The sequence below is a fragment of the Aegilops tauschii genome, chromosome 2, assembly GCF_002575655.3.
Source record: "Aegilops tauschii subsp. strangulata cultivar AL8/78 chromosome 2, Aet v6.0, whole genome shotgun sequence".
In the NCBI taxonomy this organism is placed as follows: domain Eukaryota; kingdom Viridiplantae; phylum Streptophyta; class Magnoliopsida; order Poales; family Poaceae; genus Aegilops; species Aegilops tauschii.
In genome coordinates, this window is record NC_053036.3 from 86,291,462 (window position 1) to 86,307,151 (window position 15,690).

General features: G+C 45.5%; 1 protein-coding gene across 1 annotated transcript; it reads left to right on the plus strand.

The window, feature by feature from the left end:
* The first annotated feature begins 800 nt into the window (after positions 1-800).
* On the plus strand, positions 801-3,102 carry LOC109775711 (L-type lectin-domain containing receptor kinase SIT2-like). The gene has a single exon (XM_040401689.3). It carries the CDS (start codon positions 893-895, stop codon positions 2,561-2,563), a length of 1,671 nt encoding a protein of 556 aa, XP_040257623.1. The 5' UTR covers positions 801-892; the 3' UTR covers positions 2,564-3,102.
* The last annotated feature ends 12,588 nt before the right edge of the window (positions 3,103-15,690 follow it).

Genomic DNA, 15,690 nt, shown 5'->3' on the forward strand with positions numbered 1-15,690 from the left:
GCTTGTCCGTTTGATGCAGATTTTATTGTGCGTTGTTTGATTACGTAGAGTTGCTCTTACGTTGCATGCTTAGTATGGATATAGGATGCCCGATATAAGGTATGCGGATGTGGAGATGGAAATTTAAGGCGTAACCGGTCAGTGAATGCGGATACATCCGCGGGCGTTTGATGGGCCGGATTTGCAGATTACGGCTGTAGTTGCTCTTACAGCCAAATAACAACTTATGATTATTTTTTTGTGTGAGCGTGGCTAACTGAATTTCGTGTGGCCGAGCAGACACAAGAGAGGAGGAAGAAGAACACCACAGGGAATTTTTGGTTTTACTGTAAATTTTTACGAGGTATGTTCTGCTGTAGACTGGATGGTACCGCAAAACAAGCTTATAGTTTCTCTTATAATGCTTTACAGTACCGTGATATAAGGGATGATATTATGCTCGGCTTACAATCAAACGCTAGGCAACTTATGATTTTCATATAAGTGTGCGAGCGTATAAATGTTAATTTACTACTTAGTACTTTATCTCTTAAAAATCAGAAGTTTGAAAAAGTCTACAACATATTTAAGCAGACGTAGAAAGTTGTGGTAATGGACCCTTTTTTCTACCATGCGTGCGAGGCGACGACGAACTCGCCCAGTAGTGCAGGGCACCGCGTCAACGTATACTTACTATACTGTACGAACGCAGAATTGTCTTCTCTTGTCTGTCGCCTACACCGATGCCGTGGCAAGGCATTCTAACCTGTCATTGTCTTCTCTTTATATCTTTCCGCCCCCTTCTTCCAAGCTCCAATCACACAACCCATCCATATGCCTCACCACTTAATCATGTTGAGTTTTGTCTAAGCTTCTTGAGGCCAACGAGGCAAGGTGTCCGAGAAGAGAAACTATGCTGTTGGCTCTTGTTGTGCTCATACTGCTGAGCCGCGACGGGGAAGTGGCCTCGTCGTTGGACGACGGCCAGTTCGCCTACCAAGGTTTCGGCGGCGCAAACCTCACGCTGGACGGCATGGCCACGGTCATGCCCAACGGCCTCCTCGCGCTCACCAACTCCACGCAGCAGACGAAAGCCCACGCGTTCCACCCTACCCCACTCCACTTCCTCCACAAGCCGACGCCGGCGACGAACGCCACCACCGTGCCGTGCTCCTTCTCCACCTCCTTTGTGTTCGCCATCGTGTCAAGATACGACGGTGTGAGCGACCACGGGCTCGCCTTTGTCGTCGCCCCGACCACGAATTTCGCGGCAGCAAACGGCGGGCAGTACCTGGGTCTCCTCAACGCGACCAACGGCACCGCAAGCGACCCCATCTTGGCGGTGGAGCTGGACACCATCCTGAGCCCCGAGTTCCACGACATCAACAGCAACCACGTCGGCATCGACGTCAATAGCCTCATCTCGCAGCAGGCCCAGCCGGCTGGCTACGACGACGATCACCACGGCGGCGCCTTCCGAGACTTGAAGCTAGATAGCGGCAAGCCCATGCAGGTGTGGGTGGACTACGACGGCCAGTCCAAGCAACTCAAGGTGACTTTGGCTCCCGTGCAAGTGCCCAAGCCCAGGAATCCTCTGCTCTCCCAAGCCGTCGATCTCTCCACGCTCATGGCGGATGCGATGTACGTCGGCTTCTCGACGTCGATATACGCCGGCTTCTCGTCGTCGTCGGGAGTTGTCTTGGCACACCACTACGTGCTCGGATGGAGCTTCAGCTTGGACGGACCTGCCCCGCCGCTTGATTTGTCCAAGCTTCCTGCCTTGCCACGCGTGGGCGCGAAGCCTCGGTCCAAGGTCCTGGATGTTGTGTTGCCGCTCGCCACCGCGTTGCTCGTTGCAGCGGTGCTAGCTGTGGTCTTCTTCTTTGTGTGGCGTCGGCGCCGGTTTGCCGAGGTGCGCGAAGATTGGGAAGACGAGTTTGGTCCCCATCGTTTTGCATACAAGGACCTGCATCGTGCCACGGATGGGTTCATGGAGCGGAATTTACTTGGTGTCGGAGGATTTGGCAGAGTATATAAAGGGGTGCTTTCTGCATCCAATTCGGAGATCACAGTGAAGAGGGTGTCACATGATTCAAGGCAAGGAATACGAGAGTTCATAGCCGAGGTGGTGAGCATTGGCCGTCTCCGACACCGGAATCTTGCACAGTTGCTGGGCTACTGCCGGCGCAAGGACCAGCTTCTTTTGGTTTATGACTACATGCCAAATGATAGTCTTGACAAGTATTTGCACCATCCACATATGCCCGCAATATTTTGGCCCGAAAGGTACTGGATCATCAAAGGTGTTGCATCAGGCCTATTGTATCTTCACGAGGACTGGAAAAAAATTGTGATTCACAGAGATATAAAAGCAAGCAATGTGCTCTTAGACGAACAGATGAATGGACGCCTGGGAGATTTTGGCCTAGCAAAATTATATGACCATGGAACTGATGCTCAAACAACCCATGTTGTTGGCACCAGGGGATACCTCGCACCAGAGCTTGTGCGCACCGGGAAGGCAACGCCCTTAACCGATGTATTCGCATTCGGTATGTTTCTTCTAGAGGTTGCATGTGGATGAAGGCCAATCCAGCATGACGAGCATAACAACACCGTGGTGTTGGTTGATTCGGTGCGTGAGCGCTACCGCAATGGATCAATCCTCGAGGTGGTGGATCCGCGACTAACAGGAAAGTTTGACACGGAGGAGATTACCCTGATACTGCAACTTGGGTTGTTGTGCTCACACCCATTACCTAATGAAAGACCTAGCATGCGGAAGGTCATGCAATATCTAGACTGTGGTAAATGCATCCCGGACTTGTCGTCGACTTTGGCACTAATGCAGACAGAAGGCTCCGATTTGCACGTCATGTCGTTCTCTCCTGAGACTAGCATTGGCGTCGTGTCTTGTGGTTCTTCAGCAACGGTTCTAGCTGAGGGTAGATGAAGTTGTTCATTGTGTATTCAACTTCTTTTTATGGTTTGATTCTGAAAATACTTATCTTGGATGTCTTATAATAAATTTGTGATCATAGCTCGAGGTTGGTTCTTTTCTTTTTGTGTCTCACTATGAGTTAGTCGAGTGAGCAAATATTATTTCTGATATTTCTTTTTGAGTATGTATTGTTTTCAGGGTGCAGCTATGTGTCGCTTTGTACGAGACAGTAACTCGGCGCGCCTATAGGGAACCAGTAGTGGGCTGGCCCAGTAACCATGTGGGTTTGTCATGTTCAAATCACACACCTATTTTTTCTTTTCTTTTTTCTCTTTTTATATTCTGAAAAATACTAAATACATATAATAAGAAAAAGAAATTTAGTTCATACCCTATGTCCTGCTGGTTTTGTTATTCATGAAATTGCGACCAAGAGTTTGTCTATCTGATGATAGATGATGATGAGGACCCTAGGCCTCCCTTTATATAGGCAGTAGAGGTCTAGGGTTTACATGGCGGTAGATGCAGTCTAGGGCCTCGCCGCCCTTTAGTCTTGGAGGGCATGAAGGTCGTCACCGCCGCCTAGGGCTTACTTGGGCCAAGTGGGCCCCTTGTAGATGATGAGGCCGGGCTCCTTTATGTGAGCCACCCCTGGTATAGGGCCCCGTCACAACTCCCGATCCCTTCCTGTTGTGTATATATTGTGGCATGTATAGATTGTTTCTTGTACATTAAGCCCACCTTCTATTTCCTTATATAGATTTAGATAGAGGCCCACATTGTACATCATATATACATGCATATTGCACCGATCAATACATCGTGCATTACCACAATTGTCTACATGGTATCAATTGTCGAAATCTAACGCTAGCTTTTGCTCCCTCGTGACGCCACCGCACCCTCTTGCAGCCGCCGCCGCACCTTCTTCTCCATGCCGCTGCCTCACCCTCCTGCCACCGCCGCGTCCTTCCCCACTCCCCCGAGCCGCCGCTGCCCTCCATCAGCCGCGCCCCCTTCCTCTTCTCCTACCACCCAAAACACTAGCCACCCCTAGTCGCCACCATGTCATCCCACTCCTCCCTCTCTGGTACTAGTAACCCATTCGCCGGCCCCCGATCCCACCGAAATCCGCAACATGAACATCTACGAGCGTGTTCATGTGCGTATCGACCAACACGACTCCATGTACTACGCATGGAAGACCTACTTCTTCCTCGTGTTTCAGGAGTACAATCTCCTGGATCATGTCGATAGCTCCGTCGACTCGCGTGCCATGTGCGGTGACCCGGAGTGGACCCCCGTCGACACCACACTCATGCGGTGATTTTATCTCACCATCTCGATGGACCTGTTTCAAACGGTCGTGAGTGATGGTGATGATGCGCACATCATGTGGGTCAATCTCAGTGGACACTTCACCGACATCGTCTCCAACGTCACGTTTTTCTGTAGTAGGATTTTTTTGGGTGTCATCAAGATGATACATCCATTGATGACTACTACCGACGCCTGATATGTCTCCGTCGCATCTACTTTTCCAAATACTTTTGCTTTCGTTTTGGACTTTAATTTGCATGATTTGAAAGGAACTAACCTGGACTGATGCTATTTTCAGCAGAACTATCATGGTGTTGTTTTTGTGCAGAAATAAAAGTTCTCGGAATTGAACGAATTTTTTTGAAGATTCTTTATGAAATATATAAAAAATACCGGAGCGAAGATCCCCCGGAGGGGGCCACCATTTGCCCACAAGGCAACAGGGCGCGACCACCCCCTAGGCACACCATTTTACCTTGTGGGGCCCATGTGGCTCCTCCGACCCTAATCTCAAGCCTATACATTCATTTTCACCAAGGAAAAAAATAAGAGAAGAAGTTTCATCGCGTTTTATGATACGGAGCCGCCGCCACCTCCAGTTCTTCATCGGGAGGGCTGACGTGGAGTCCGTTCGGGGCTCCGGAGAGGGGGATTCGTCGCCATCATCATCACCAACCCTTCTTCATCGCCAATTTCATGATGCTCACCACCAGGAGTGAGTAATTCCTTCGTAGGTTTGCTGGACGATGATGGAGTTGGATGTGATTTATCATGTAATCGGGTCAATTTGTTAGGGCTTGATCCCTAGTATCCACTATGTTCCGAGATTGATGTTGCTATGACTTTCCTATGCTTACTGCTTGTCATTAGGGCCCGAGTGCCATGATTTTAGATCTGAACCCTCTATGTTTACATGAATATATTTGAGTTCTTGATCCTATCTGCTAGTTATATGCACTTGTTATTGTTCTGATTCGTAGACACCAAAGTGACAATAGTTGGGATACTCTCCAGGGATGACTGTAATTCAAGGAGTTCATGTATTTACCATGTGTTAATGCTTTGTTCTGGTTCTCTATTAAAAGGGGGCCTTAATATCCCTTAATTTCCATATGGACCCCGCTGCCATGGGAGTGTAGGACGCAAGTTCTTATAATAAGCATGTATGACTATATACGAAATACATGCCTACATTACATTGATGAATTGGAGCTATTGTGTATTGCTCTAGGTTGTGACCTTTACATGGTGACTGTCATCCAACTCAATAATCCATCACTGATCCAATGCATATGCTTTTCATATATTCATATTTGCCAAGTTACTTTCGTTGTTGCTCTTGTTACAATCACTACAAAACTGCTACTACTACTGTTACCGTTACGGTTTCTACTGTTACTACTGCTGTCAAACTATCATACTACTGTGCAACTGAACAGTTTGCTACAGATATTTAGTTCTCCAGGTGTGGTTGAATTGACACCTCAACTGCTAATACTTGCAAATATTCTTTGGCTCTCCTTGTGCCGAATCAAGAAATTTGGGTGACATACTACCCTCGAAGACTATCGCGATTCCCTATACTTGTGGGTTATCAAGGCATTTTTCTGGCGCCGTTGCGAGGAGCATAGCTCTATTTGCTGAGTCACTTGGCAATTATATTTGTTGATAACTATGAAGAATCTGAAAGATACTAGAACCAAGATCGTTCCCTCTAAGACAAGTGGAGGTAAGGAACTGTCATCTAGCTCCGCACTTGACTCACCTTCTATTTTTAGTAAACTTGCGACACCACCTTAAGTTGTTTCCTTTGTCATAAGTCAAAGGAATGGTGCACTGTTCATGGAATGCAAGGAAGGAATGTTAGGCTACTGTAGGTACCCTAACATCCCATGATAAGTCAGAGGATCTTGTTCTAGTGTATCTATGCGAAGGCCCAGCAATCGTGAGTCGTGGTTAATTGGACTATGTAATCTTTGAGTAATAGAGTTTTGGCTTCCCTAAAAAAAAATTGGACCACTGTTGATGATTGTTGGTGTTTGTAAATTGCACGGGTCTCATGCAATTTTTTTTTAAATTGCACGGGTCACTAACGAGATTGAGGTTTGCCTCAAAAATTATAAGAAAATTAAAGAGATTAAGGTCCAACTCCTTTCCTTGCGCGGGGGCTGACCACACAGCTCTCTCATTCTTCTCACTAGTAGAAAAAGGGTCTAATGTGAAGCACATTAGTCCCGGTTTGTAACTGAACCGGCACTAATGTGATCATTAGTGCCGGTTCCGACGGCTAGGCGGGCGACACTCATTAGTACCGGTTCGTGGTGAACCATTAGTATCGGTTCGTGCCACGAACCGGTACTAAAGACGTGGTCGCAGGCTTGTGTTAGGCTGGGGCCCCACCAGCACCTTTAGTACCGGTTCATGCCACGAACCGGGACTAGAGATGAACCTTTAGTCCCGGTTCGTATAACCAACCGGTACTAAAGGTCACACTATATATAGTGCTTCATCCAGCCCGAGCCGAAGCGCTCTGTTTTTCCCCTCCTCTCTGTTTTCTTCCCCTCTTGATCGAGCTCACCTTCATTTCTGCCAAAATTTGTCCAAGATTTGAAGGCACCCCATCCATCCAAGTGATCTCAAAGGTTAGCAACTTTGTCCTTTCATCTCTCATTCCTAGATTAGCTCTTGCAATGCTCTATAAGTATATTGATTTGTGGGTTTTATTTTGGGAGGAATTATATGCGGTAGTATTTGATTTATATGCAATTTGAGGTCAAAATAACTCTTAGTTTGCATATGTAGGTGTGGTTTACTTAGTGCCTTCCCGTCTCCGTCCTAATCACCGTCGATCGCCCGCACTGTCCCGTCGCCGGCACCACCTTGTGATGAGCCTCTTGTTCTTATATTTTTTATATAAAAAACATGAAAGAAAAATTGAAAAGAATTGAGGGGAGAAGATGAAATTGGAGTTGCATGTTGCCGATGTCGTCGATGATCACAAGATCAAGATGGAGAAAATGCACTTGAAGATTAGAAAGATTAGAAAATATGCCACTGATAGTGAGGCTTGGTATCATTATGCTGTTGGATTAATTGTTACCTTAGTTGCGATCTTGATCGCATTTGTTGTCGCATTTAAATGCTTTAGCTACAGAGTTATTTGTATGTTTGTTTTATGAGAATAAGTGTTGTATGAACTTGTATTAATTTGGTCTTTTGGTGCTGTGTAATGAAGATGAGCCGACAATGGATGTACGATGGTCGATGCTCTCCCCAGTTCGTTAATGGCGTGCATACTTTTCTGCTTGCGGCTGAGGCAAACAAGAAGGCGGAAGTCAAGAACCATTCACGTTCACCTGTTTGAGTCCGGTTTCATGCCCCACTATAATGTTTGGGCCAAGCATGGAGAAAGAGGGGTTATGATGGAAGACAATGAAGAAGAAGAGGACAACGACAGCTATCCTGGCCATGGGTTCCCTGAATACGATGGTACAAAAATGCGGGAAGAAGCTGAGCCGGCAATGCAGGAATAAGCTGAAGAAGAGGCATCAAATGAGCCTGCTGATGATCTAGGTCGGGCCATTGCCAATGCAAAGAGAAACTGCGCGAGTGAAAAGGAGAAGAAGTTGCAGCGCATGTTAGAAGATCACAAGAAATTGTTGTACCTGAATTGCGAAGCTGAAATGAAAAAGCTGGGCATGTTGGGGAACGTAGCAGAAATTCAAAATTTTCCTACATGTCACCAAGATTAATCTAGGAGATGCTAGCAACGAGAGGGGAGGAGTGCATCTACATACCCTTGTAGATCGCGAGCGGAAGCGTTCAAGAGAACGGGGTTGATGGAGTCGTACTCGTCGTGATCCAAATCACCGATGATCCTAGCGCCGAACGGACAGCACCTCCGCGTTCAACACACGTACAGAGCGGGGTCGTCTCCTCCTTCTTGATCCAGCAAGGGGGGAGGAGAAGTTGATGGAGATCCAGCAGCACGACAGCGTGGTGGTGGAAGTAGCGGGATCCTGGCAGGGCTTCGCCAAGCGCAAGCGGGGAGGAAGAGGTGTCACGGGAGGGAGGGAGGTGCCAGGGCTTGGGGTGCTGCTCCCATGCGCCTCCCCACTATATATAGGGGTGGAGGGGGCTGGTTTCTTGCCCTTCAAGTCCATTGGGGCGTTGGCAAAGGTGGGGGAAAGAAATCCCATCATTTCCCTTCCCCACCGATTGTTATCCCCCTTTTTTAGGGATCTTGATCTTATCCCTTCGGGATATGATCTTATTCCTTCTAAGGTGGGATCTTGGTGCGCATTGACCAGGGGTGTGGGGCCTTGCCCCCACTACCCACGTTCATGTGGGTCCCCCCATGCAGGTTGGCCCCACTTCGGAACCTTCTAGAACCTTCCCGGTACAATACCGAAAAATCCCGAACATTTTCCGGTGGCCAAAATAGGACTTCCCATATATAATTCTTTACCTCCGGACCATTCCGGAACTCCTCGTGACGTTCGGGATCTCATCCGGGACTCCGAACAACTTTCGGTTAACCGCATACTAATATCTCTACAACCCTAGCGTCACCGAACCTTAAGTGTGTAGACCCTACGGGTTCGGGAGACATGCAGACATGATCGAGACGACTCTCCGGTCAATAACCAACAGCGGGATCTGGATACCCATGTTGGCTCCCACATGTTCCACGATGATCTCATCGGATGAACCACGATGTCGAGGATTCAATCAATCCCGTATACAATTCCCTTTGTCAATCGGTACGTTACTTGCCCGAGATTCGATCGTCGGTATCCCAATACCTTGTTCAATCTCGTTACCGGCAAGTCACTTTACTCGTACCGTAATGCATGATCACGTGACCAAACACTTGGTCACATTGAGCTCATTATGATGATGCATTACCGAGTGGGCCCAGAGATACCTCTCCGTCATACGGAGTGACAAATCCCAGTCTCGATTCGTGCCAACCCAACAGACACTTTCGGAGATACCTGTAGTGCACCTTTATAGCCACCCAGTTACGTTGTGACGTTTGGTACACCCAAAGCATTCCTACTATATCCGGGAGTTGCACAATCTCATGGTCTAAGGAAATGATACTTGACATTAGAAAAGCTCTTAGCAAACGAACTACACGATCTTGTGCTATGCTTAGGATTGGGTCTTGTCCATCACATCATTCTCCTAATGATGTGATCCCATTATCAATGACATCCAATGTCCATGGTCAGGAAACCATACCATCTATTGATCAACGAGCTAGTCAACTAGAGGCTCACTAGGGACATGTTGTGGTCTATGTATTCACACATGTATTACGGTTTCCAATTAATACAATTATAGCATGAACAATAGACAATTATCATGAACAAGGAAATACAATAATAACCATTTTATTATTGCCTCTAGGGCATATTTCCAACAGTCTCCCACTTGCACTAGAGTCAATAATCTACTTCACATCACCATGTGATTAACACTCAAGGTTCACTAGAGTCAATAATCTAGTCCACATTACCATGTGATTAACACTCAATGAGTTCTAGGGTTTGATCATGTTATGCTTACGAGAGAGGTTTTAGTCAACGGGTCTACAACATTTAGATCCGTGTGTGCTTTACAAATCTCTATGTCATCTTGTAGATGTAGCTACCACGCGCTACTTGGAGCTATTCCAAATAACTGCTCTACTATACGAATCCTGTTTACTACTCAGAGTCATCCGGATTAGTGTCAAAGTTTGCATCGACGTAACCCTTTACGACAAACTGTTTTACCACCTCCATAATCGAGAAAATTCCTTAGTCCACTAGATACTAAGAATAAGTTCGACCGCTGTCATGTGATCCATTCCCGGATCACTATTGTACCCCTTGACTAACTCATGGCAAGGGACACTTTAGGTGCGGTACACAGCATAGCATACTGTAGAGCCTACATCAAAAGCATAGGGGACGACCTTCGTCCTTTCTCTCTCTTCTGCCGTGGTCAGGTCTTGAGTCTTACTCAATACTCACACCTTGTAACACAGCCAAGAACTCCTTCTTTGCTGATCTATTTTGAACTCCTTCAAAATCTTGTCACGGTATGTATTCATTTGAAAGTACTATTAAGCGTTTTTTTTGATCTATCCTTATAGATCTTGATGCTCAATGTTCAAGCAGCTTAATCCAGGTTTTCCATTAAAAAAACACTTTTCAAATAACCCTGGATGCTTTCCAGAAATTCTACATCATTTCTGATCAACAATATGTTAACAACATATACTCATCAAAAATTCTATAGTGCTCCCACTCACTTCTTTGGAAATACAAGTTTCTCGTGAACCTTGTATAAACCCAAAATCTTTGATCATCTCATCAAAGCGTTCATTCCAACTCCGAGATGCTTACTCCAATCCTTAGAAGGATTGCTGGAGCTTTGCATACTTGTTAGCATCTTTCAGGATTGACAAAACCTTCTGGTTGTATCACATACAACCTTTCCTCAAGAAAATCGTCGAGGAAACAATGTTTTGACATCCTATCTGCAAGATTTCAAAAATAATGCAGTAACTGCTAATATAATTCTAACAGACTCTTAGCATCGCTACGAGTGAGAAAGTCTCATCTCAGTCAACTCCTTGAACTTGCCGAAAAACATCTTAACGACAAGTTGAGGTTTCTTAATGGTGGCACTTACCATCATTGTCTGTCTTCCCTTTAAAATCCATCTATACCCAACAGCCTTATGACCATCAAGTAGTTCTTTCAAAGTCTATACTTTGTTTTCATACATGGATCCTCTCGGATTTTATGGCCTCAAGCCATTCGTCGGAATCCGGGCCCACCATCGCTTCTCCATAGCTCGTAGGTTCATTGTTGTCTAGCAACATGACTTCCAAGACAGGATTACGTACCACTCTGAAGTAGTACGCATCCTTGTCATCCTATGAGGTTTGGTAGTGACTTGATCTGAAGTTTCATGATCACTATCATAAGCTTCCACTTCAATTGGTGTAGGTGCCACAGGAACAACTTCATGTGCCCTGCTACACATTAGTTGAAGTGACGGTTCAATGATCTCATCAAGTCTCCACCATCCTCCCACTCAATTCTTTCGAGAGAAACTTTTCCTCGAGAAAGGACCCGTTTCTAGAAACAATCACTTTTGCTTCCAGATCTGAAATAGGAGGTATACCCAACTGTTTTGGGTATTCTATGAAGATGCATTTATCCGCTTTGGGTTCGAGCTTATCAGCCTGAAACTTTTCCACATAAGCGTCGCAGCCCCAAACTTTTAAGAGACGACAACTTAGGTTTCTCTAAACCATAGTTCATACGGTGTCGTCTCAACGGAATTGCGTGGTGCCCTATTTAAACTGAATGCGGTTGTCTCTAATGCCTAACCCATAAACGATAGTTGTAATTCGATAAGAGACATCATGGTATGCACCATATCCAATAGGGTGCAGTTATGATGTTCGGACACACCATCACAATATGGTGTTCCAGGCGGTATTAGTCGTAAAACAATTTCCATAATTTCTTAATTGTGTGCCAAACTTGTAACTCAGATATTCATTTCTATGATCATATCATAGACATTTTGTCCTCTTGTCACGACGATCTTCAACTTCACTCTGAAATTACTTGAACATTTCAATAATTCAGACTTGTGTTTCATCAAGTAAATATTCTCAGTATCTACTCAAATCATCTGTGAAGTAAGAACATAATGATATCCACTACGTGCCTCAGCACTCATTGGACTGCACACATCAAATGTATTACTTCCAACAAGTTGCTCTCTTGTTCTATCTTACTAAAAAACGAGGCCTTTCAGTCATCTTGCCCATGTGGTATGATTTGCATGTCTCAAGTGATTCAAAATCAAGTGAGTCCGAATGATCCATCTGTATGGACTTTCTTCATGCATATATACTAATAGACATGGTTCGCATGTCTCAATCTTTTCAAAACGAGTGAGTCCAAAGATCCATCAACATGGAGCTTCTTCATGCGTTTTATACCAATATGACTCAAGTGGCAGTGCCACAAGTATGTCGTACTATCATTACTATCTTATATCTTTTGGCATGAACATGTGTATCACTACGATCGAGATTCAATAAACCATTCATTTTAGGTGCAAGACCATTGAAGGTATTATTCAAATAGACAGAGTAACCATTATTCTCCTTTAATGAATAACCGTATTGCTATAAACATAATCCAATCATGTCTATGCTTAACGCAAACACCAAATAACAATTATTCAGGTTTAACCCCAATCTCGATGGTAGAGGGAGCATGCGATGCTTGATCACATCAACCTTGGAAACACATATCGTCATCTCACCTTTAGCTAGTCTCCGTTTATTCCGCAGCTTTTATTTCGAGTTACTAACACTTAGCAACCGAACCGGTATCTAATACCCTGGTGCTACTAGGAGTACTAGTAAAGTACACATTAATATAATGTATATCCAATATACTTCTGTCGACCTTGCCAGCCTTCTCATCTACGAAGTATCTAGGGTAGTTCTGCTTCAGTGACCATTCCCCTCATTTCAGAAGCACTTAGTCTCGGGTTTGGGTTCAACCTTGGGTTTCTTCACTAGAGCAGCAACTGATTTGCCGTTTCATGAAGTATCCCTTTTTGCCCTTGCCCTTCTAGAAACTAGTGGTTTTACTAACCATCAACAATTGATGCTCCTACTTGATTTCTACTTTCGCGGTGTCAAACATCGCGAGTTGCTCAAGGATCATCATGTCTATCCCTGATATGTTATAGTTCATCACGAAGCTCTAATAGCTTGGTGGCAGTGACTATGGAGAACCATCACTATCTCATCTGGAAGATTAACTCCCACTCGATTCAAGTGATTGTAGTACTCAGACAATCTGAGCACATGCTCAACGATTGAGCTTTTCTCCCTTAGTTTGCAGGCTTAAGAAACTTGTCAGAGGTCTCATACCTCTTGACGTGGGCACTAGTCTGAAATCCCAATTTGAGTCTTTGGAACATCCCATATGTTCTGCGATGTTTCAAAACCGTCTTTGGTGCCACAATTTTAAAACGTTCAACATTACGCACTGAACTATCACGTAGTCATCAAAACGTGTATGTCAGATGTTCGCAACATCCACAAACGACGCTCGAGGTTCAGCACACCGAGCGATGCATTAAGGACATAAGCCTTCTGTGCAGCAATGAGGACAATCCTAAGTTTATGGACCCAGTCCGCATAATTGCTACTATCAACTTTCAACTAAATTTTCTCTAGGAACATATCTTAGTAGAACTAAAGCGTAAGCTATGACATTATTTGCAAAGACCTTTTGACTATGTTCAGGATAATTAAGTTAATCTGATTATTTAATGAACTCCCACTTAGATAGACATCCCTCTAGTCATCTAAGTGATACATGATCCGAATTGACTAGGCCGTGTCCGATCATCACGTGAGACGGACTAGTCATCATCGGTGAACATCTCCATGTTGATCGTATGTACTATACGACTCATGTTCGACCTTTCGGTCTCTTGTGTTCCGAGGCCATGTCTGTACATGCTAGGCTCGTCAAGTCAACCTAAGTGTTTTGCTTGTGTTCCGAGGCCATGTCTGTACATGCTAGACTCGTCAACACCCGTTGTATGCGAACGTTAGAATCTATCACACCCGATCATCACGTGGTGCTTCGAAACAACGAACCTTCGCAACGGTGCACAGTTAGGGGGAACACATATCTTGAAATTTTAGTGAGGGATCATCTTATTTATGCTACCGTCGTTCTAAGCAAATAAGATGTAAACATGACAAACATCACATGCAAATCATAAAGTGACATGATATGGCCAATATCATCTTGCGCCTTTTGATCTCCATCTTTGAGGCGCGGCATGATCACCTTCGTCACTGGCATGACACCATGATCTCCATCATCGTGTCTTCATGAAGTTGTCTCGCCAACTATTACTTATACTACTATGGCTAACGATTAGCAATAAAATAAAGTAATTACATGGCGTTTTTCATTGACACGCAGGTCATTCAATAAATTAAGACAACTCCTATGGCTCCTGCCGGTTGTCATACTCATCGACATGCAAGTCGTGATTCCTATGACAAGAACATGATCAATCTCATACATCACATATATCATTCATCACATCCTTTTGGCCATATCACATCACATAGCATACCCTGCAAAAACAAGTTAGACGTCCTCTAATAGTTGTTGCATGTTTTACGTGGCTACTATGGGTTTCTAGCAAGAACGTTTCTTACCTACGCAAAAGCCACAATGGTGATATGCCAATTGCTATTTACCCTTCATAAGGACCCTTTTCATCGAATCCGATCCGACTAAAGTGGGAGAGACAGACACCCGCTAGCCACCTTATGCATCAAGTGCATGTCAGTCGGTGGAACCTGTCTCACGTAAGAGTACGTGTAAGGTCGGTCCGGGCCGCTTCATCCCACAATGCCATCGAATCAAGATAAGACTAGTAACGGTAAGCAAATTGAACAAATCGTCGCCCACAACTACTTTGTGTTCTACTCGTGCATAGAATCTACGCATAAACCTGGCTCATGATGCCACTGTAGGGGAACGTAGCAGAAATTCAAAATTTTCCTACGTGTCACCAAGATCAATCTAGGAGATGCTAGCAACGAGAGGGGAGGAGTGCATCTACATACCCTTGTAGATCGCGAGCGGAAGCGTTCAAGAGAACGGGGTTGATGGAGTCGTACCCGTCGTGATCCAAATCACCGATGATCCTAGCGCCGAACGGACGGCACCTCCGCGTTCAACACATGTACGGAGCGGGGACGTCTCCTCATTCTTGATCCAGCAAGGGGGAAGGAGAAGTTGATGGAGATCCAGCAGCACGACGGCGTGGTTGTAGAAGTAACGGGATCCCGGCAGGGCTTCGCCAAGCGCAAGCGGGGAGGAAGAGGTGTCACGGGAGGGAGGGAGGCGCCAGGGCTTGGGGTGCTACTCCCATGCGCCTCCCCACTATATATAGGGGTGGAGGGGGCTGGTTTCTTGCCCTCCAAGTCCATTGGGGTGTTGGCAAAGGTGGGGGAAAGAAATCCCATCATTTCCCTTCCCCACCGATTGTTATCCCCCTTTTTTAGGGATCTTGATCTTATCCCTTCGGGATATGATCTTATTCCTTCTAAGGTGGGATCTTGGTGCGCCTTGACCAGGGGTGTGGGGCCTTGCCCCCACTACCCACGTTCATGTGGGTCCCCCCATGCAGGTGGGCCCCACTTCGGAACCTTCTAGAACCTTCCCGGTACAATACCGAAAAATCTCGAACATTTTCCGGTGGCCAAAATAGGACTTCCCATATATAAATCTTTACCTCCGGACCATTCCGGAACTCCTCGTGACGTCCGGGATCTCATCCGGGACTCCGAACGACTTTCGGATTTCCGCATACTAATATCT

Excerpts from the sequence above, each read along its gene's own strand:
- LOC109775711 (XM_040401689.3), top strand. The coding sequence starts at position 893 with ATGCTGTTGGCTCTTGTTGTGCTCATACTGCTGAGCCGCGACGGGGAA.